The following is a 23,635-nucleotide window of genomic DNA, read 5'->3' on the forward strand; positions in this document are numbered from 1 at the left end:
ACAAGCGCCATTCTGTATCTACTTGACTTTCTGTAAACTGACGAGTCAAGCATTGCAGAACCTTAGTGTGTCTTTGAAGTAGTAAAACGGCTCGGAAAAATCCTTGTCTGGTATGCAGTCTTATTCTGAAACCCAAAGTATGTCAACAACAGCACATTTTGTTTAAAATACACACTTTTATTGTACATAGAAGAGGAAGATCAGGGGGAGTGACATTGTAGGAGCTCAGAGTGTTATAGTTAAAGGTGCAGTTAGCGATTCTCATTCAGTACAATTTTTGTCCAATTCAGCAAATATCCCTTCACAGTCTGCTACCTGTACTTTCTGTGTACACGCTGAAAAAACCTGGTGTTTGTACACAGCCCTCGCTCTGTAAATGGGAAATACACCATTCCAGCCAACAGCAACAGGGGGCATTCGTGCTTGTGCACAGGACAAGAGCGAGGGGAGGAGAAGGAGAGATGGTGGTGGGGGGGGAGCTGGCAGTGGGAGTGAGAGGGGCGGTAAATCTGGCACATGCTAATGTGCTGAAACCAAATATCCACGATCTTTCTCCACATTTGCTGACTCCACCTTTAATTAGTAAGATTGGTGTCATCCAGGATTCTAAGTTGTGTCATCCAGAGGCAGCTGAAGTACGACCTTGTGAGATTAGTGGATACACTCTAAACTGCAGTAAACTAAGCAGTGTGTGTGTGTATGTGTGTGTGTGTGTGTGCAAAATAATAGTGTATGTTTGCAACTGGGATAGACCCATACATTTTTTTTTTTTTTTTTTTTTAAAAGATTTCATTTCCGATGAAAGGCATGTCTGCCAATATATAGTTTGTGATATAGTATGATATTCTTTTACTAATTGGTTATGGTTTTACAAAGGCGTTGTTTAATTAGTTAAAATTGCACTTTTGAATGGGATAACATACCTTGACCTGATAATGTTTTTTGATATTTATGTGAGATTGTATGTTTTTAGCATTGATCTTTGTTGCTCTGTTGTGGCCTAATTAACCAGCTAGCTTTAACAAATGCTAGATATGGAAATGATTATCTACTGTATATTAAATGTATGTGTAAACAAGATGATTGGGGAATAACTTTTCAAAAAATCTGTTTTGATTTTACTAGACAATTTACTGCATGTACTCACTGTGAAACTGTAGAAAGTCACAGTTGGTGGGTGCTAAATCACATGAAACGGATGGTTTTGTGGTCTCCATATGTTGCACAACAATAGGGCATTCTTCTGCACAATTTGTTTTTTATTCGCTCAGACTTTGCAAATATTGATACATATTTGAAACATGAACACAAGCCAATAACTAACTGTGAAGTGATAACTGGTCTACCCCTAGTTTGCACTGGTTCACAAGTGTGTGTACAGTATGAGTATCCTGTACTGTGTAATGTGTGTGTGCGCAGAGTTCTTGCTTTTGTTTCAGTGAGTATGTTATGTGTGTGTGTTTGCATGAACGTGTATGTGACTGTGTCAAAATCCTTGAAACAAGATTGAGCTTACATCAAAACACTTCCATTTTGGATGTTGATAAAGGGGAGAATCAATCACTCTGTCAGACAACGTTGACAGAATTTGAAATTATCTGACACGGCCTGTCAGTCTGTGATCAGCTGCCTATCACATTGTCTCTTAAGTATTCTTTATACAATTTTTAATCTCCACTGCACACTCCCAAAGCCTGATATCCATCCAGTGAGCTAGCTCTGTTTCCAGAGAGCTCATCATCTTGTTTCCCACTTGTATCCTCTTTGCTGTTCAGTTGCTGCTACATTCAAATTTTGGCTATCAAGCCATCCAAAGACACAGTATTCCCATTAGTTCCTTGGATTTCAAAAATTGTTCCGATTTCCCTGCTTATTGCTTCAGCCAAAAACTGTTGAAACTGAAGATTCATTGTCTATTGTAGGCGTGAATCCGTCTTGGCATGTCTCCGATCATGCATCTGTCCATCTGTCTAGACAACCACTCAGCCAAGTGACAAACAGTACACCCGTCTGTCATCCAAAGTGTTAATGCTTCATTTTTCTGTTACAGAACTGTTATGAGAAAACAGTATTCTCACTTAAAGTTAATCACAAATCAGTCGCTGAGGTCTGGATTCCACAGAGAGAAGGTCATAGTGATCTTGATCTCCCTCTTAGACACATCTGAGAGGAAAGTTCAGCTGCTCTTTTGGTCCTCTTGTCCTTCCTCCATCTTGCATTTCCTCTTTCTTTAACTGGTCCCCTGGTGTATATTTTCAGAGCTGACGATGGATTTCTGTGGAAAAAGTGCCATTTACAGGAATGCTCCAGTTGATTTTAATGACACTTAAACATGCCCACGGGACCATGAGAGAGATGCTTTATTCCAAAATGTTGGGGTCTCTGTTCTCCTGAAATATAATCATCACTCATGTGCCATATGGCCAGAAAGGTAGTTGTGGGTTTTCCCCAAAGCTTTACAGCCACCAGAAACACTTCTTGCGAAATTTCTTGACACGGGCCTTAGTGTTTGGGCGGTTGGAAGAGGAAGGAGCTAGCGTGGGCTTGTTCAGAGTGGGGGCAGGCACATCATACTCCCCCTCCAGAGCCTCCATTACCCCCAGTAAGCGTACCTCCTGCTGTCGAAAATCATGCTCCACACTGGAGAGGAGAGAGAGAGACAGCACTTTAAGGGGAAGGAAGGAGAGAGCACAGTTTAGAGGTTGGGGTAGTGTTAAATCAAGTCAAATTTATTTATATAGCTCATTTTTCACGAAAAGAGATTAAAAGTGAGTAGAGGAGAGATGAGCAAAGTGATGTGAGGACAAGTGGAGGTCTGCTGAGCAGAAAGAGATTAGAAAGAGAGGGATTGGGAGAAAGGTGAGTGAAGGAGTTTTAAGATGTAGTCGCAAAATGCTGACAAAACCTTTTAAAGAGAGGTAGTACTTACACATAATGCACTTTTATATAGAGATGTTAAATCCTGTTGTGTTCTTAAGTCAGATATGTGCACCTTCAGCACACATACTTTCACATAGGCCTCAACTCAGCACTCATTTCACGTCCATAGTATTCTTCTGCGTTTCATGCACCAATAGATCACAGGATGGCGAGATGAGAGGGGTGGGGGGAGAATAAAAAAGATCCCAGGAATGGAGAGGAGAGGCAAGGAGAGGAGCATTTGCAAAATGGAGAAGCTAAAAGGAAGGAAGATTTTTTTTTTTTTTTTTGCTCGTCTGATGTGTTCAAAGCAGACCCTCTTGGCTTTCTTTTTCTATGCTTCTCTTATTCCCCCTCCCACCTCTCGTCCTTCTCGCACCCTTTTTCCTCACCGCCTCTGAAGTGTCCACTGCTGCAGGTCATAGTGTAGTAGACTTTGAGCTTCTCTCTCCTCTTACTATGGTTTTGTGTGAGTAAGAGAATATGTGTGTGTGTGTGTGTGTGTGTGTGTGTGGGTGCGTGTGCGTGTGTGTGTGTGTGTTGACTTGGATTTCACGGGTGGAGCTGCATAAGGCCTGGTATCTGGAGTTAATGAGCCACATGATGAGGCAGCGAGAGTAGAGACAACTACCCACCCTTCCCAACATCCCACTATCCCAACATCCCAACATACACTGTACAAACACATATGTGCTCCCCTGACATCCTACGTGTGCATCTTCCACAACAAGCCCACGGCTGACTGATTGGAAAAAGGAGCATACAGGGACGTATGGAAGAGAAAGAAACTCTCTTCTGGGAGATGGAGGGATGGATAGATAAAAAGAGAGAGCTTTAATAAACCAGGGCAGAGAGGTTACTGTAGAATAAAGGAGGAAAACAAAACGATAGTAGGAATCAGTTAAAGAGGAGAGGACAGAGGCCCACTAGAGACAAGGAGAGAGGAGGGCAGAAAGGTCTTGGCTCCCCTGAAAGAGTGCAGTGATGGAAAGGAGTGTGGGAATCAGTAAATAGAAGAGGAAGTAAAAGCTCTGATGGGCACAGAGGAAGGGAGATGGCTGCCATGAATAAATAATAAAGGAGATGTACTCTGACTACACATATACACCGCCAAATATTGTTTACACACACACACACACACATACCTGTGCTACACCTGTCTTACATTCACTCAGTATAGTCTCTTTTGTTTTCTATATTTCTCTATCCACACAATTTACCAGGTTTCAACCTCCACCTCCCTCTGTCCTCCCTAACTACCTCTCTACCTTTCTCTATCCATACCTCTCACTATTGTTCATGGGCTTATAGCACAGTAGAAAATTCTGCTGCTTTTAGTTTGTTCTGCAAGCTGTCATCTTCAGCAAAATTTTAAATCTAAAGTGAGGGTGAGTCATGTTTTTCAGAAATGGTTGTGTTTTCCGCAAAATAAATTTGGTCTAACTGCCTTTTCCATTACAACCACAAAAGCGTGGAAAGAAAGCCCCACAATATTAGTATTAGTTTCAATATATATTGGTATTATATGAGATTATAATTTTTATATTATAATGTACTGTACATTGTATATGTACAACAAAACGAATGTGCACAGTGTTGGTATATCATGTGCAATACATCTATTGCACACTGTCCCTGTTGAATAAACGAATGCATTTAAACTTACTTCTTACGTGTATGTATGAGTAGCAGAAAGTGACAGAATACCTTTAGGTGTTAGTGTACACGTGCCTGAATATTTTAATGTGAACAGAGAGGCTGTCAAAAGATCTCCAACTTGTCTCTCAGCATATACATTAATTAGGACTGACAATGGCAAACCATCTTCAGGCAGCCAGCCCACATCAAAAACCCTTTTTTCCACTACAAATCATTAGGATGGATGTTTCAGTCCCACGCGTATCATCCTCCGCTTACGTGTCTCTGTCTACGATCCTCTTTTCCCAGAATCCTCTTTGAGAATTTAATAAGGTTGTTACTGTCCAGTCAAACAAATTGAGCTCTTCCACTTCTGACTGTTGTGTGTTTGTTATAATGGATTTCTGAAAATGTATTTGTCTGCACATGTAATGTGTAATTTATGTCAGAACCTTCTACTGATATTTGAGAAGAAAATGCAAATTCTGCATATCTGTCCAAGTCAGTAACATCCATCATGTAGCGTGAAATATATTAATTTCTTTGTTTCTCTGTATGTGTGAGTGTGTGTTTGCAAAGACTTTAATTACCATGTGTGTGTACATGACTGTATTTGCATGTCTGCAAGAAACATAAACGAAAAGTGGAGTAGAAAACATAAATCTCTGAGACTGAGAGGGAGAGAAAAGAAGGAATACATTGACGTGAGAAGTAGCAATATGCTCCTCAGGAGATCAGGCCTGACTCAACCCATAAAAACGTAAAAAACAAAGACAACTAAAAACAAAAAACAAATATCTGAATCAAAATTCTTGGTCTTGAGATGTATTGTAATGTCTAATACTATGGTTAGATGTTCTTTTGTGGTTACTATGTAATGACAAGTTTCTTTGCACATGTTCAGAGTAGGTTTATGTATATTATATGTATTTATTTATAAAAGAATTATTATTAGAATTTATTTTTAAATTCCTGTAACAAGCATTTTCAGTTTCTGCTGAATATTACATGGAGAGCTTTCAATAGAGAATGGTTATGTAACATCTTTTCATTAGGACTAATGCCATCAAAACCGATGCTGCCAATTGTTTCCTTGATAACGTCTTGTGTAGTTTGTTCTCTCATAAGATATTCAGTTTTAAAAAAGTATAAAACAAGGAAAAGCAGTAAATTTGACAGGCCAGAGAATTTGTAGCATAGCTAGTTGCGTGCAGTTTGTGCTCCCTTGTCTTCATCTTTGGGTGTATGTGCTTGCATATGATTCCGTATAGAGTGGGGGAAGATTTGCATGTGTTTATTTACATCTCTGTATATCCGTATGGATATATCTGTGGATATGTTACCTTGTGGCAGTTCTTTTCCCTTGGTGTTCATTACAATTTACTGAGCTAAGGACTCTGCTGTGTTAATTAAGATCAAGGGCAGAATGGGATGAGGAGAAAGAGTGAGTTGGACAAGTGTGAAGAGATGGAGAGATGAAACAACAGAGAAGTAGAAAGTAAAAATACAGGAGGGATGCAGATGTGTGCCTACTGGGAGGAGAGTGGTTTTGTAAATCAGGCCGAGCTGGAGAGATAGATCTGTCTTTATCCCTTGTGGCCTGCGAGGTAGGTTTATATATGATTGTAAACAAGCAAAATTAGCTTCAGGCCTAGCTTTGGTCTGATACATGCACACAAAAAGTTTTGGATTAAAAGGAGGGTTTGGTGCCAGATTCTACAAGTTACAGCAAGCAAATACTTCTGTTTCTGTTTCTCATTCTGTGTTGTCTGTGAAGCTACAAAAAATCCACATTTCCAGCTTGTGTGTGCTGTACAGAGAAAGAGCAGAGTCTTGGAGGGGCACAGGTGATTATAGCAATGCCAATTGACAGATGGAACGAGGCAAAGATGTATGGAGGAAACTAGTCTGATTGAAACTTAGAGATGAAAGAGGGATTGAGCAGGCAAGATGGAATTATTTACATAATGAAAAGATGGAAATAAGAATTGAATGGGTGAAGGTGATAGGGGGATTAAACTATATGTGATATGACATTGCTGGTGAGCAGTTCTATAAGTTCCAGAGGATCTAACAATGCAGTTATTTATTTAGGTCACACACACAAGGGATCACTGGCACTGAAAAGATGCATCATTTAGGTGTTGGATTAGTTTGCGTGTTTGCGCAGAGCTTTCTTTTGTGTGTAAATAAATTTCCTGGAGAGAGCATTTCTTCTAATCTCTAGAATAACACACGTATTCATTTCAATATTGATGAGGGTGATCACTCATAGTCTTGCATATTTCATATAATAGTGATACATTGTATAAGTAGTACAATTATCAGAGTGTGAGAAAAGGGCAGAGACAGCAGGATACCAGGAAGAAAGGCTAATGAAAACTGAATACAAAAACAAAAAAGGAATATGTGCTGAATAAGTGATAAAAAAAAAAAAACTTAGGAAACCTCAGGAAATTGAACATTTTCAAGACTACAAAAGACAAGTTTTCAAGAGAAGTTTCAGGGCTGTTTATTACACTCTAGGAAAGAATGAGTTGTCATCGTTGGGTTATGTAATGCAGTAAGCTCATTATGTTGATCAGGTTACCTGTAGATGATGCAGGCTGTCTTTTGGCAGGTGGGGCAGTTGTTAATGTCCTGACCAGTTCTGTATGAGCTGCGACTGCAGAAACAACACATGTCAAACATTCACACACGCTAGCAAGAGGAGTTTAATTGAAAACACATCTGATGTCATGAAAAGCTTTTAAACTACTGATATTTTGTTATTTATGTCATGTGGTAATCGCAAAACTGATCAATAAATAGCAGAATTTGGTGTCAGCTACTAAAAAAACTAAAGTCTCAAACTAAACTACACTTAACATTTTGCACTGTGGTTCGACAACGGGAAGAAATCATAGAAATAGCTATTTTGCACTAGAAACAAGCCTAGCTTTTGTTGACTGTAAAGAGTCTTGCTTTCATGACTGCTGGAGTCACAATTGTTATTGCTCTTTCCTCCTACACATATTCAGTTCAGCAACATGAGGTGTATTGTCTGTTGATCGTCAAAGGGCACAAAATAAGAGTTTGATGTTGTGCATGTGATGTAACCCAGCAGGTAAAGGGAGATGGGTTACAGAAGTAGCAGGCTGAATAGTCGTGGTGGGTTAAATCCTGCCTGTTTGTGATTACAGGCAGGTGAAAATAACCACTGGGCATTGTTTGCAGTGACTGTCTAAGTGTCTGGGAGCCAAACATTACCTGACATTAATATTATAAGCATAATGTTCTGTGAAAAGCATTGTATTATCTTTAATACTAGAAAATAACTGTATTGAAATTTGGTCCACATTGCCACTCTCCAAAAAAATGTGATTATGCATGCACACCATGTTAACAAGGTTGAACAAGACTACAGAGCTGTTGGAAAATCAAGTCGGCTAAAAAAAAAAAAATCAAAAAGTCTGACAAGCTCATGCTGACTGCCATGTAATTAAAACGTTTCATTTTGCCAAGATATTTTGGCTGCCCTTTACTGAACTATGTGAGTAGCTGATTTATTTTGATAAAATAGACATTTTAATTACATGGAGATAGACCGTGTGACTGGCATCAGCTTTTCTTCCCTACCGGTCTTTATCAAAGACAACAACAGCAAGAGAAGATACGTATTTGCTTCAGGAGAGCAAAACAGCACAGCAACAGCCCACTTTTCTGGCACAGCATCAAATGCATGTAGACCCTCTTACTTCTTCTTCTAGTTCTTTTACTTTCGATTTCTTTTGATGTCTTTTTCTCTGAATTGCTCTCTGTCTTTGCTTCTCTCTTACATCTGTCTCTCCGTCTGCTATTTACCCCCCTTTTTTTACGCACTTAGCATGAGACGTCCTCATAACAAGCACACGCACACTGAAGGATATGAACACATAATCTTATACAGTCACACAGGGCAGGACAGCGTGTTCACAGAGTTTAGGAGCCTTATTACATTAATTACAGTTCTCAAAGGTAATCTGATAGGGATTAGTCTAGAGCTAAAGACATCTTTGAACCCCAAACAGAAAGGAGTGAAGGATGAAGGGAGGAAAGAGGAAAATTAGGTGGTGTACGAAGATGCAAAGAAGCAAAAATGTAAGGAATTAGTTTGGTAGCAGAATTACGAATGTCATGAGAAATTAGAAAGGAGAGATGGGTGAAAAAGGTTGAAAGTTAAGGTGGGACAATGACACATGGTAAAGGAGAAGAGACAGTATAGGTGAAATGGTGAAGAGGAGGATGAGGAGGTAAAGAATGGGGAGTGATAGAGGGAGGGGGAAACAAAACAGTGACAGCTAACACTTGACAGCAGAGGAGAGTGACGGACAGGCTGTCTGGGGGAGGAGAGAGAGACAGGGAAGATCAAAAACTAGTGAGAGGTCAAAGGAGTGATTCACAGTCGCAGACAGGATTTATATGTGGAGGTGCAGAAAGAAAGAAAGAAAGATAAGGAGTGAGAAAAGGTATTAATTAAGAATGGGGAGCAGAGGTCTGAGAGTGGAGGTGGAGAAAGAAATGAATAGCTTGAAGCTGCTTAAAGAGCCTCGGAGAGAGGGGAGGGCGTTGATTGAAATGTAGCGAGTAAAGAAACCAACTGGGATGCATGAAGAGGAGAGAAACAAAGGATATGTAGCAGGAAAGGAGGATTTATGAATAAAAGAATTAGCAGGAGAGAGAGTGAAGAACTGATTGGTTTAACATGGTGGGCTGCAGAGTGTCTCTAAGGGATACTGTTACAGTTAGGAGTACATACCCTATAAGGGATATAAGATTAAAGGACAGAGTAAGGCCTTGAGTATATGCTGGCAGGTATCATATATCCCTACAGGATTGGATCTCTCTCTCTCACACACACACGCACGCTACAGCAATTCTCCACTGGTCTGCCTGACATTTAAAATCCATTACACGGACTTGAAAGCCCATCTATATATATTCCTATAAAATCTCAAATTTACTTTCTTCTTAATCTTGCACACTCCCATGAAACCCTCTTCTCTATCACTCCAACTCACTGTCTCACACTCTTATCTCTATTTTCATCCTCCTCTTCATTTTCTCTTTTCGCTCTCTATCTTGGTATCTAACCCTCTTTTTGTGTCTCATTTCACCCTTCATCCTCTAGTTCTTCTTTTCCTCTTCTTATATACTTCCATCCCTTATCTCCCCTTCTCTCTCTTAATTTCTTCCCTCCTAAACTCCCTTCTCTCACCCTTCGCTGAGAGCCTTGCTCTTCTCCAGGTCTTGAATGACGTTGAGAAGCACCTTGATCTTCTCCTGGTTGGACACTAGGTTCTCCTCCACACTCTGAAGCTGACTCTCCAGCCCACGTGGCGCATTTACTGCTTTTCCACCCAACAATCCTCCAGGAGCCCCATTACATTGTGCTTTCATATGAGTCTTACAAGGTAGAGTGTGGTCATCAAATGACTTGCTCTTCTGTCTTGCGTAGTCCATGAGTTTATTCCGTTCTGAGGATGTTTGTTTCACGTTCTCCTGGCTGTTTTTGGTTTGCACTACAGGTGTACCTAGTTGGGAACGAGTGGGTTTAGGAGAGTTTTTCGGGGGAATGGGTGGAGTGTTGATAGATTTTGAGCGACTGTGAAGGGAAGAAGCTTGAGATTTAGAAGTGATACAAGCTGATGTGTGTTTGTGTTCATCAGGGTGCTGAATTTCAGCCGAGTCATTCTTGTTTTTGTCTGTTTCTTCTGCAGATGGTGTGTGTGCTTGTTGTGTGTGTGTCGTAGGTGTGGTCCGGTCTGTGTTGTTTTGTGTGTATATGTCTGTTGTTTGTGTGGCTGAATCCTTGTAAAGAGTAAGGTCTGCAGAATGTGGCCTGGTCCGCTGCTTTGAATCTTTTGTTTTGTTCTGAGTGTGGACTGTGTGGTTGGAATGTGAGCTGTGTGTTTTCGGTATAGTGTGTGACAGCTGTGGTATCTGAGTAGTCTTTACTGAAGTGTGCATGGAGGTCTTTGCTGTGTCTGTGTTTTTGGAGTCCACAGCAGACTCTTTCCTCGACTGGTTCAGAGCCACAGACTGTGTCCGTGATGGATTAGGTAACGTCTGGCTGGCTGTTATTTGATTGAGAGCCCTCCTGCGACATGCACCTGTGCATGGTGTGATCTGTGAACGTTTCCTCCCACACGTCCCACAAAGGCGGGATGGGGAAGTCGTCATCATTCGACAGGGCCGCGGTAGGGTGGCGTGCATGGTCGTACAAACACTTGCCGTCTTTAGTACAGATCGATGGCCCTCCCCGCGTAAAGACTGCACCCTCCTCCTCTCGTGGGTTAGCTCCTTACCCTCTGTGACCTCAGTGCAAACTCCTCCCACCACATCAGAGGTTACCACACTGCCATTTGTATACCTAGCTGTCCTTTTAGCTCTTGTATCCTTGGAATTTGTCCGTACAGATTTAATCTGGCAGTAAACTCCGTTGCCTGACCCTTGTGACCCCATGTCGTCCTGTGTCAGACTGTTGATCTTGTTCTGAGATGTCTCTTTGGACACCGGCAGACTGTTGCTGTCACTTCTGATAACTTCCGCTGTCTCCGCTGAAGTTGGTTTTTCTGTTGCCCTGGTGAGTGGCCGATGCGTGTTGGTTGGTTGGTTGCCGTGTCGTTTGATGGATGGGAGAATCCGCAGCCCGGGAGATGTTTGCACCCCGACACTGCACGGCAGGCCCCATCGCCCCCCTGCCAGGGGAACCCCCAGCGCAGGCACAGGATTGGTTGGATCCGCCACCCTCCTGCCCATGCTCCACTACAGACTGGCTCAGCCCCCTGAGGAGCTGAACGGTATAGAGGCGAGTGGTGACATTAGCCAACGTCAACCAGATTATATCCAATGGAAAGCAGCAATGTTTCCAGCTTTTGTTTATCCAGATGAATCCAGTGTATTTTTGAGCCGGTGTGGGAGAGTTTGTATGTAGAAGCTGGAGACAGGAATTCAATATCCAATAAGGGTATACACGCTCAGTGTCCTTCTATTAATGACCTCCTTATTGCTTTAGCTACTTCTGACTGGACATCACTTTCACAGCTTTTCTCTGCCTCTAACCAGTGGCTCGCAGATGAGGAGTTGGATGGATTCTCTGGGCGTTGCGGGTTCGTTCTTGAGAGGGAAAGAGAAAAAAAGAGAGGCAGTGAGAGAGAGAAATGATAGAAGAAAGCAGGGATAACAGGGAATAAATGGTCAGATTGGCAACAAGAGACACAGACATTAGGCACGTAAAGCACCATATAAAAGCTTTGACCTCGACTGAATGCACACGCTGACCAGATCAATAGAACTCTATCAACCTCTTATTAGACCAGCAGGTGGGTTCGAGTTAGAGAGGCAAAACTCTAAATCTCATCAAGCCGTTTCTCTTGAAGGAACACAAAAGACTAGACCTATCTTAAGGGTAATAGCGTTTGCCTCTACAAAGTTGCACACTCACCCCAGGAGGTTGTGAGTAAATCTTTATTGAACCTACAGATGTCTTTGCAGTCTTTTTATTCCACGATGACACAGTCTGTCACATGATGATGTTATGTTTGCCTCTCACAGCAGTATGTAAACTGATGATGCATCATGCCATGACATCTCTCAGAGAAGCAGTTTGGGAATCTGTCTAATGACTCAGGCTCTGCAACATTGTTGCTGACTATCCTTCTGTTTTTTTGATGGAGTAGACCTCTTTTACTTACAAAGCCTTTACAAAGCCTTATCTGGGCTTGTATTAATATGCTTGGTCAAAATAGTTTGGGTTATTTGGGAGGAGAGCAAAATTAGCCTTTTGATCTTGGTCACTTCAAATCACTTGAGAATCGACATAGAATACTTTAATGCCGCACTATGACACTATGAGTAGCTGATAGAAATTGGGGCAAGATAATATTATATCTGATTTTTCCTTAGGAGGAAATTGGGCCATTGCAGCAGCACATATTGGCAGGGTATATCAAAGAAAAAAAGATATGAGAGTAGATGGAGGTTCTTTAAACAAATTCATTTAATTTAGAAATTTGTTTATACTGCTTTCAAGTATTGTATTCATATTTGATATTTTATAGACATTTGTATGTTTAAATTTACATTTCATTTAAGCTAATGGTATCACCCAATAACACACATTTAACTCCTGAGGGTAATTGGCAGTGCTGTGGTTTGTAATCCTGTGCAATTGTTTTGTGACTTCAAAGCATCTCTGCACAATATTCAAGCATCGATGCACTCCAGACATTTTGTAGATCCAGGTCAGACACTTCTTTCTATCATCTATGCTGAAAGACTCCAGCTCAGCTGTGATTCCTTAGTGGCACTCATGAAGCTTATTTGCTGTTGATTCCTTGACATTACTTTTAAACAGATGTCTATTTAGGCAAATGACAGAACTGGTGGCAAAAGATAATTTGTGCACTAAATTATGCTAGTCCAAGGCATCAGTCAGCAGACTCTTTTTTTTATGTCTCTATCAATGTTTTGATTTGTCCTTTCATTGCACTTAATGTTGCTGTTAAACCAGCTGGCATCCTTACAGAGACACACACAGAGATAGAGCTTATTTTATGCCAGCTGGATCAGCAACATCACAGCACACATCCTTGTGGTATAGGGTCAAGGAGGGAGCAGTGTAATATTTTTCAAAATAAATGAATTGTGGCCTTGTCCTCCTGTTAGTTTAAGAACACGTGCGATTACTGACAAAGAAGGTTTTCATTCATAAGCTGGTCTCAAAGGCAAAGGTGAACATTACATTCAAGGTTTTCCAAAATATATCAGTTTATATGTTCTTACCATTGGACAGGTACTAAATCATACTGACTGTGATGACCCTGACTGCTGCACTAATAGTTTATATGTATTCGGGGATCAAAGTCATGCACACATTCACTCGATGCTGCTATGTGTGACCTTAATCGACCCATTTTGGAGCCTAACACCGCATACTGTTTTTAAAAACCATGAGCAGAATTAAAAAATGTCATTTGAGGCCATCCATTCTCTCTTTCTGACAGCAAGTGTTATTAATATTGTCAGACTCTTTGAAATTTCAGGTTTCATTTAAGATCATTAAATATTAAAACTGAGTGAATGCAGTTTATTATGCTGATGGGTCTCAGCTAAGAATTGGAAGCAGTTTAAATTTAGACTGTTTTCAGTCTGTTTCCCTATTTTATGAAACTTCTCTACATGTTTGCTGAGACAACAGTCAGTGTCACACAAAGTATACTGTGCAGTTAGTGTTAGATAAAGTTCCTGGCACACAATTGTGCTCAAGACTGACAGACAGACAGCAGAGCTTTCAAATGTAAGGTCTTGACGTAAGGCACCAGATCAAAGGATTTCTGCCTCGGTGACATATTGCTGCTATTTATATGAATATCTTGACAGCGTGTTTGGCTCAAGGACTACTACATTTCCTGAGTGCTAGCAGGGGGTCACATATAATTGACAGCCCGGACTGTTTATGATTGGTTTTTATGGTAACAGTGGCAACCATTGTCCTGGAATGGGTCATACAGGTCTTGACCAGGGGTTCACACATCCATCCAGGTTTGTGTGTTTGTGTGTGTGAAATCCATTTGCAAAGCAGGCAGCAGCCTTCAGGTGGATGAGAAATGGACTGAAATGTGTTGTTTGCAAAAAGGAAATTGCAGATGATGATGATATTTTCTCTGAAACAAACAAAGAGAGAGGAAGGGGAAGAGTGAGAACGAGAGAGAGAGGCAGTGTTTGTGTGCCCAACAGAGTTGGTAAGGACCACAGATGTGCATGCGTTTGTGCACATTTGCAAGAGTGTGTGTGTTTGAGTGTGTATATGTGTTGTCAAGCAGTTTGCCTTGGGATTCAGACTAAGTCAATTGAAGGTAATTTCACTGCAGCTTATTTCCAAGCATTTGTCTTTCCACCAGCAGCCACACCAGAGCACCTGCTGCAACAAACTTTCCCCCTCTCACACTCTTCTCACTGTCTCCCCCTAGCTGTGTGTGTGTTTGAGTGTGTGTTTAAATGTGTGCCGCCTACCATCTCAAGTCTAACTTGTTACCCCTGACCTGCAGGCTGTCAGGGAGAAAGTGACACCATATCTTCAGAAATCAGTTTCTCTGATGCACGTGGCTATCTCTCTCTCTTTCTACCTCTCGCTCTCTATATATATATTGGATACCACTCTCACCTTGTCGTTCTCGTCTTTCATCGTTACCTGTGTTTGTTGTCACACTTTTCCACTCACCACCCCCTTTTCCATTGCTGTCATGCTGTCTTTGCTTTGCTTTGTGTTTCTCTCTCCCCTCCGCCTGTCTCTATATTTAATCATAGTCTCTCGCCCACATCACACCTCTGGCTGTGCAAAATGAATGGGGAGGGAAAGGGGAGGTATTGCTCCTGGCTGTGGGGATGAAGGGGTAGCTACAAAAGAGGAGAAAAGGGGAGATGGCAGCACAGGGAGGTGAAATGTGGTGTAGGGATGAGGGGCAGGGAACAGATGAAGGAGAAGGATCATGACAAGATGAAAGTGAAAGTGTGTGTGTGTGTGTGTGTGTGTGTGTGTGTGTGTCAGGGTGAGATGTTAAGACTCATTTTCTTAGGCTGAAATCTCTAAAATGTCTGATGGAGTTTGTTAAAGAATAAAGAGAAGCACAGAAAAGAGAGATACGTGTTGAGACAGACATTAAAAGAGAGGAAGAAGGAGGTCTGGAAAGCTTATGAGTAGTCAATACGTGCTGCAAGTGTGTTAGAGCATCTGTCACCACACACACACACACACACACACACACACACACACACACACACACACAGCCTTTAAACACTACAGGGAGCAGCTTTTTATGAAATCTGTTTATACATGCAATGAGTTTAATTTACCAGTTGGTGGGTTCGGGCTGTTCAAGAATCATCTACAGCGCAGGAAGTCTCAGTTGAGGCCTTGTGTGTGTCTGTGTGTGTTTGTGTGTACATGAGTGCGCACCTACGCCTTTGTGGTGGTAACAGCACTGAATGCTCCAGCGAATCGAGTCCCCTGTCGTTTCAAGGTGAGCCTCATTTTTCAGCAGCTGATTGATGGGCCATATGTGTATGTGTTTTTAGGGAGTCTAAGACTCGCTTTAGTGCTCTGTAATCACACTGCTTCGCTCGCCCACTCAGCGCCACAACAGAACAAATGCTGCACCTTACTAGCCCTTTGAGACATGGCACGCACTGCATTTTGGGTATTGTAGTCTGTTTTTTCCTCTCTCCTATCAGGGAGTCAAAGAGAGAAAACTTTTGTGTTTCATCCTTTTATTTTATAAATCAATGAACTTTTATGTTTTATTAACACTATGTCTTAGATTGCACAAGCCTTTGAAACTTTAAAAACTAACACTTAATTAATTCAGGGACACTTATTGTCAAAGGATTTAGGACAATTTATTACAAAAATGGTACTCCTCAAATCAATCTGAATAAATATGAGTTCTTTCAATATTGCACAATGAAAATACATATTTCATATTTCCGTGAATATGACTCATAATTTCAAGACGGCTTACACAAGTATTTGAAGATGAATAATTGTAGAGGGAAGCCTGAGTGATGTCAGCACAGGTAGACCTGATGAGAGCTAAGTAAGAGTGTGAGCTGTTAGATTACTTGTTTCAGTGTGATATGATGTGATCAGCAGACATAAAACTCAGCAGAATTACTGAGAAGCCTTCCACAGCTGTGTACAGACGTGTGTGTGTATTAAGTACGGTGAGAAAAAGTGGTGTGTCTGTATTTGAAGCAGTAATAAATAGTAGTCTTAGTATTTGTTTTATCACTGCTTGTAAATTAATATTGTATGTCAGCAGATGTCTAATGTTTGCATGCTGCACTGCAGATATGCATTATGAATGCAATGTTTAGTTAATGTTTAGTGTTCCCTGTATTTCAATAATTGGTCACTTGGTTCATATTTTCTTAAGTATGGTGGCCTAACATTTATCCCTGCTTCTCAGACAGAAGGAAAAATTCCAGTAATGATCATCAAAACAACAGGAAGCCTCAGCTTTCTGCATCCTGTTGTGCATTTTAATTGGATCCAACTGTATTTTTCAGGGACAGTGCACTTTAATCAGCATTTCGACTGAAAAGCCAGAAGCCACAAAAGGGCTAAGGTTCATATCACAAAAGCCAAAAGACTCAGCTAACCCAGCATAATCCAAGTTTGGTTTTCACTGAAGCATTGTTTGGGGCAGATTGTGTGTGCCTCACTGATAGTAAGGGACTCAAGTGTCTCTTCAAGGCAGCTACTGCAAACTATGGAAAATGTTGGTGTCTGAGACCTTAAAATAGGTTTCCTCTGCACACAAACCATCATTTTTATGAGAAATAGAATTTTAAAAAAGGGCCGTGTTCTACAGCACAGGTTCCATTCAATATTTACTGGAGGTAGTGGTTCCCATCCTGGGTCTCCTGACCTCATCTAGTGCCTGCCAAGGCTTCAAGAAGAGGCCCTGATATATATCAGCATTTCTTTGTCACTACTTCTGTTATTGTTATGCACTGAATAGAATAGGATATATCCATAAAATATGTTTATGGGGTTGTCAGTTTTACTCAGTGATAGAAAAGGGAGTCCATTAAGGAAAAAGGCTGGCAACCACTGATTTCAGCTGTACACAGACAGACAAACAAACAAAACAAACAGAGTTTGCAGGCGCTTTAATAGACACGTGAGCTTGCTGTTCATGTGGGAAGAGAGAGCACAACCCACTGGTCTGACTTGGGTAAATAAAACATAGTTAATATGAATGTTGTTGATTTAAAAAAAAAGTTTTAGGATGTTATTTAAAAAAACTAATTTAAAATCATATGATAAATCTTGCAACACCCCCGGAGCTCAGCTTTGGGGAACACTTTTCTACTGCACATTGTGTACTGTGTATTCATGATAAATTTATGTTCCAATCTGGCTTACCTTCTTTGTTATGCCTATGAAGATGTCACATTGCTCTGAACATAAATGAGAATCAGATTTTGAGCTTTTTAGTTTATTTCCTGCCCATCACGTGATGGTGACCCTGAAAGCAACACTGTCCTTGCCCTTGGACAAACTCCTCTGAGCATCATGTACTTTGTATGTGAATACATGTTTAGAAGCAGTGATGCATAAGACAAAAAGGTTGACTAGGTTTAGCTTGCCAGCCTTTTTTTGAGGAGCCTTTAGATAATAATAACAATGATAGTAATTTGAATACATTTGAAAAGGTTCTCAGTTGCAAGCAAGAACATCATCAGTAGTCACACCTCCAAATTTATCTTTGTAATTCATTCTATTCCGTGGTCCTTGAATGTAATGTGTAGAGAATATAAATCATAAATCAATGTCTCGTGTTCATTTACATATTCACAGATGTAAATGAATTAGTCAAGGATGTGTTTATAGCTGTCTGAGGCTCATTCTCTCCTAATTTAGTGTGAAAAAAAATAATTTTCTTAAAGGTTTGAATCCTTTTTTAAGCTTCTTTTACTTTTTTCATGAGGGGATAAATACGACGTAATTTAAATCGATCATCTGTTCCAGTCAGAGGGCCCTCAGAGAAATACAAAGTGAAGTCTGTGGATTTTATGGTGTGCGCTTATTTACAACCAGTTAGGTACCTATAACGGAAAAAAGGGGGTGAAATAAAGACAAAGAGTGTATCATTGACAAATCCATCTGCCAGCTTAATTCATTTGTTTTGTGGTGGTGGCTTGAGGAACGTGTGTTTGTTGAGCAGCAGTGCAGAGAAACCAACGTAAAACTGAATATTTATGAGACACTTGCCATCAAATATTTGATAACCAGAGATAAACACGATAAATTGGAAAACTAGATCCTGTGAGCCAACGGGGGCAAAACAAAGTGTCTACATTAGAGGGGGAACTGCAAATGCACGACCACACATACTGATCTTATCAGCTTGGCTAATAGTGTGTGATATAGTCTGGGTTTTGCATTTTCACTCAAATATCCTCCCTCTCTCTTTTTTAGCCTTTTATTCTTGTCACCTCATCTTTTTATCCCTGCTTTTCACCTGTGCTCCGATTACTCCCCCTTCTCTCCATCCTCTTCTATCATCTCCTCTCTCTCTCCTCTCTGCCGTATCACTCATCCTGTCTGCACGTCCCATCCAATCTCTCCATCATTAACCCCCAATCTATCTCTCCTCCACCCATCTCTCCATCCTGTTGCCCCCTCTGCCCTTTCTCTCTCCCCCTCATCCATCTTCCTCCCCTTCTGACTTTCTAGTCCCTTTCTCATTCACCTCATCTCATCTCCTTCTCATCACTTGTTCACTGTCCATCTGGTTAGCAAAGCAGCTAAAGTGTCAGTGACACACACACACATACTCACAAGGACGCAAATACACACATTTCCTTCGACTCTGTCTCGCTGTCAATCTCCTTTAACCTTTATTTCTCTTTCTCTCCATCATCTGTCATCCTCTGGAGAAAAGGGATATAATTAAAGTCAATGCAGTATAATGTCATAACCTATTGATTTGGGTTGCCCAGCCTGTAATTAACATTATACCCCTTCAAATTATCTCTATCTGAGCTGCAGCTGTTTTCAATATTCTACTTTTATACAGTTTTTACACAAAGTTTGGAAATGCTAAAAAAATGCCATGTCCATGTAAAGAAAGAAATATGTGTTCTGAGTTTGTTAGACCAAAGAAGAAAGTCTTACAAACCACCCATTAAAAATATCAACAAGTTTATGAAATCAGCTATTTTGAAGCAAGTGAAACATGTCAGATGAGTTCATAAAATTACATGACTAACTTTGAAACACTATGAGCGAGATGAATTAATCTCTCTAGGTACCCCTAGCAGAGAGATAGGGGGAAGCCTAGGGTGGTCTCAGCATGTCATCGAACCACCCTTTAGGACTGCCCACAAAATCCTGGACTGAAAACTGGTGAAAAACTGTTTTAACCTCTAACTATCGTTCATAGTCTTTTCACACATTTTCAGCAACTATTTTCCAACATATTTAATGTATTTAGAAATAAATCTCAGAAATGCCTTTACACAGATTTTTAAAACAAATATACACCACTCAAAAATATAAAATCTGAAACATGAAACCTGTGAAGCAGTAAAGAAACTTGGAAATAAATGAATAAAGCACATTTATGAGAAACTGGAAGCAATATTATTTCATTAGTACCGAATAAAGTTTCTGACAGCTTGTGTTGGCTATGCATCATTCTTTCATTCAAGGAAAACCGGGAAATGCACTTAGCAACATTGTGATGGATCACTAATAACCATATACCTGCAACAAGCTCCCTATCATTATGACATCATTTATTCAACAAATGTGCTTCCATTACTAGAGGTCCAATATCAATTTTTTATATATTTTTCCATGCAACTTAACAGAATTTTGATCATTTCTGTTGTCAGTCAAACAATAATTCATCTGCAAAAACAAAAAAACTATAACTACATACACAGATGCACAGGAGCAGCATTAGTGCATAAAAGAAGGGTTATTGCAATATAATCCCATATTAAAGCTACACTAGCTGTTCTGACGATTGGCTCAGAGGCTTTTAATAGCGCACACACACGTCGACAGGAGCATTTGGAGTGCTTGTTAAAAGCAAAAGTTGTAATTAATGTTGGAGGATGAAACACGCAAAATAAGCACCACGCACATACTGTTCGCAAACACACACACACACACACACAATCATATGCATCAAATCCTACTGTGACAGATGGATAGGATTATTCACCTGCCACACACACACACACGCACACAGGCAGACATATATCCACACAGAGTTTAAATGCTGTGATCACACTTCTTCTTTGAAAACAAACACACACACATACAAATGCTATAAACAGCCTCCCTGAAGTGAAGCTTTAGACACTTTTATCCAATCTATGAGAGCGAGTCTGTAGGAAATAAGATATCCAACCAACACCAGACACTGTATTTTTTGTTTGTATATTTTTTGTTTGTCCCAGAGGTTTAACCTAGGGATTTTGTCCGTTTGTCGAGTTGGCTCCCTGTCGCACTCTTCCATACAATCACCATTAGCTCTATTCCCATTCTGGCCAGTGTCTTAAATCTTGTATGAGCTGCTTTGAAATTAAAGTACTAGCCGTGGGCTACGGGACTGGAAAGATTCCTCAGGGGGGTCATGATAGAGCATCTTTATCAAAATAAGAAAAACATTTTAGGCTTTTATGCTGTCAACATACACACACTTACTGCACACACAGACTAATCTTTTCCACCAACTGTCTGTCATTGCTTTCTCAGTCACTCACCTTTTCTTATCCTCCTCTTTGGTCCGCATACTTCTCCTCTCCCTTGTTCTCGTTGTCTCTGTCTCATCTCTGATAGTCCTTTAGTCCTCAGTAGCGCTCTCCTCAGACTCTTTACCGCTCTCTATCTCTCTCTCTCTCTCCGTCTCGTTCTGTTGCTGCTGATCCTCGCATGCTCGCGGAGCCCAGTGATCCTCCCTCTCTCTCCCTCTCTCTCTCTCTCTCCCTCTCTCCCTCTCCCCCTCTTTCTGCCTTTTTCAGATCTATCTCTACCCATTTTTTTTTCCTGTACTGCGCTTCTCACTCTTTATCTTCACTGTCACTCTGTCATTAATTCCTCCACTGCCTTCTCTCTTTCCCTCTATCTCTGTCTATATCCCTATTTCTGTCTCGATTGGTGGCTTATCCAATGCCATGCCCTGGTTTTTGTGTCTGCGTGTGCGTGTCTGCATTGACCCTGGCATGGTGGTAGACCGAGTGAAACTTTGGCAGCATGAAAGTGTCTACTCCCGGGAGTTGTGCCAGGACACAAACAAACACACACAGGCTTGAACACACAGGAACACACACTCTTTAGTCACTTTATTTATATCTCTGCTGTTCTGCGTGAACACTAGCGTAGCATTGCCTCACTCTCTCTCTCTCTCTTTCTTGTTCTGTTGCTTTCCCTCCCTGGTAGTTTCACCTCGTTCTCCTCTTTTTTGTCGCCGTCCTCCCTCTTCTTTGCCCCACTTTAGCCTCCTCATGGCATTCTCTCCTCTTGTTTCATCATCGTCTCTCACACACACCTCACCCTCTGTGGTTGACTGTTCCACCCTTTTATCTTATTCTCTTTAAATCTGTCTGCTCCTCTGCATACCAGATGAGGATGTTGACTTCTTTCTTGAGCCAAACAAGACAAAAAAAATGAGATGAGTTGAATAGAAAGTGAGATTAAACGCCACATGACATCAGGTTCTAATTATGCTTAATTATGAGTGCTTTGTCTTTTGTGCACAGTAGGAAGTGTGTGTTTGCAAATGAATTTCCTCATTCGTCATGCATCAGGAAAGGTGAGAATATTTAGTTGCTATGTACTGCTTTTACAGGCAGCTCAAAGTTTTGAGTTTTATGTTAGAAATCGGAGTAGGTTTAGTTAGATTTCATTTATTTTTCTAAAAATAATATTGATGCTAGTAGTTCTGAAATAAACACTAATAAAGCAGAGGTTCTTACAAGTATAGTAAAACTGTTGTGTGTGTTACGTAACTGTGTTTTGAGTTATGACTGTGTGTGTTTTTTCCTGTGGACAATGAATTATTACCTGTGTGTTCCCTGAGTGGTCCCTTGATGCAATGACCATGTGAATGTCTCTCCTGAACCCTCCCCATCTGAAAATAACTGGTGATGTATGCACCACTGCAAAGTGGTTGACTCACCTTGCGTTGTGTTTCAGTTGACCTCTGGTGAGATGACCAAAGGGGTGTGTGCCTGTGTGACCGTCTGAATGTGTTTGTGAAAATTACATAAGCAGTCAGGGAGTGCAGTACAATGAATGAGGCCTTCGGAAATACTACACGAGTGCACAAAAACATAAGCTGACAAAGCATGACAGTGATGTTGAAGTAAAGGATGAGAAGAGAAGCATGAAATCATCCTTCTCTTCTCTCCTCTCTTCTCTTCTCTTCTCTTCTCTTCTCTTCTCTTCTCTTCTCTTCTCTTCTCTTCTCTCCTCTCCTCTCCTCTCCTCTCCTCTCCTCTCCTCTCCTCTTCTCTTCTCTTCTCTCCTCTCCTCTCCTCTCCTCTCCTCTCCTCTCCTCTTCTCTTCTCTCCTCTCCTCATTTTGCCTTTCCCTTTGACCTCTCTCCCTCCTCTGCTTTCTTTACCTCATTTGTATCAGCTGATTGTGTCTCTTTGGACTTGACTGGGAAATGGGAGTCTGAGGACGCATTGATCTGTTTTCTGAACAGTGAACAAGCGTACATCATAGACACCCATGCTGCCGCACTGTGCCTCAGACACAAACACAGCCACATCAACTGACATGCACACACAACTCGAATTACACCTCCGCACAATCGATCTCTCTCTTTCATCCCCCTCTACACCTCAGCCCCCAGGTGTCAGAAAAATGTGCGTGTTTGTGTGTAGCAGAGGGCGGGGTCACAGATGACCATGTGTGTGTGGATGTACAGTGTGCAGTGCTGCAGGCTTCCAGTGAGACCATGTTTTCTCGATGTTCTGTTTTGAAAAATGATGAAAAATCATAGTTGAGAGCAGCTTAATGACTTCCCACCTGGGGAAAAGGACAGCGCAGTAAAGAGAAGGGGGGGTGAGAAATACAGTCTGAATATGGATGAATAAAGTGCTGTGAAAGGTGTCAACAGACTTGAGAGGGTTATTTAAATGGATGAATGTTGAGCTTTAAACTCATCTATTCATGCGTTTGGTTCTGTTTGCTGCTTGAATCACTTCCTGTCTGTCTGTTTGCTTGTCCTCAGATTAGGCTAAATGTCGTGGATATGCTTGTTCCACAGTGTTCACACTACTGAGTGACGGTTGTGACTAACATACCAGAAACATTTCTTTGTGTTCCTCTGACAGATTAAACCCTAACAGTTTAAGTACTTAAATTGGTGCTGTCAAAGTTAATGCTTTAATGCCCTGTCTTAATAAGACAAAGAATTAATATGAATATGTTAATTATACTTAATTGCAATAATTGTGTATCACTGTTTATCCCACTGGGCATCTCATGAACTTTAAACAGAGAATTCAAACTTGCCGACACAAAGTG

At 40.9% G+C, this 23,635-nt stretch overlaps 2 protein-coding genes across 3 annotated transcripts in view; one reads left to right on the top strand and one right to left on the bottom strand.

The window, feature by feature from the left end:
• Window positions 1-23,635, top strand: part of dock2 (dedicator of cytokinesis 2) — a 91,955-nt gene that overhangs the window by 43,960 nt on the left and 24,360 nt on the right. The gene's annotated exons all lie outside the window — the stretch shown is intronic.
• Window positions 157-22,468, bottom strand: insyn2b (inhibitory synaptic factor family member 2B). 2 transcript variants are annotated; one of them, XM_019263911.2, is made up of 4 exons: window positions 20,863-22,467; window positions 9,794-11,694; window positions 7,148-7,222; window positions 157-2,640 (listed from the first exon to the last, which is right to left on the bottom strand). In XM_019263911.2, the coding sequence occupies exons 2-4, from the start codon at window positions 11,335-11,337 to the stop codon at window positions 2,457-2,459; spliced, it is 1,803 nt and encodes a 600-aa protein (XP_019119456.2). In that variant the 5' UTR covers window positions 11,338-11,694; window positions 20,863-22,467; the 3' UTR covers window positions 157-2,456. The 2 variants fall into 2 exon arrangements, with proteins under 2 accessions (XP_019119456.2, XP_019119457.2); XM_019263912.2 differs by lacking the exon at window positions 157-2,640 and having other exon boundaries at window positions 5,772-7,222; window positions 9,987-11,694; window positions 20,863-22,468.

This window comes from Larimichthys crocea, chromosome I (assembly GCF_000972845.2).
Source record: "Larimichthys crocea isolate SSNF chromosome I, L_crocea_2.0, whole genome shotgun sequence".
Classification (NCBI taxonomy): Eukaryota; Metazoa; Chordata; class Actinopteri; family Sciaenidae; genus Larimichthys; species Larimichthys crocea.

Bases quoted from the DNA above. Each gene is read 5' to 3' on its own strand.
- insyn2b (XM_019263911.2), bottom strand. From the start codon at position 11,337: ATGGGCAGGAGGGTGGCGGATCCAACCAATCCTGTGCCTGCGCTGGGG. The intron at 7,223-9,793 runs GTGAGAGAAGGG...TTGTTTCTGCAG, and splicing joins AGCAAGGCTCTCAGCGAAGG to TCGCAGCTCATACAGAACTG. The intron at 2,641-7,147 runs GTAACCTGATCA...TCTCCTCTCCAG, and splicing joins ACAGCCTGCATCATCTACAG to TGTGGAGCATGATTTTCGAC.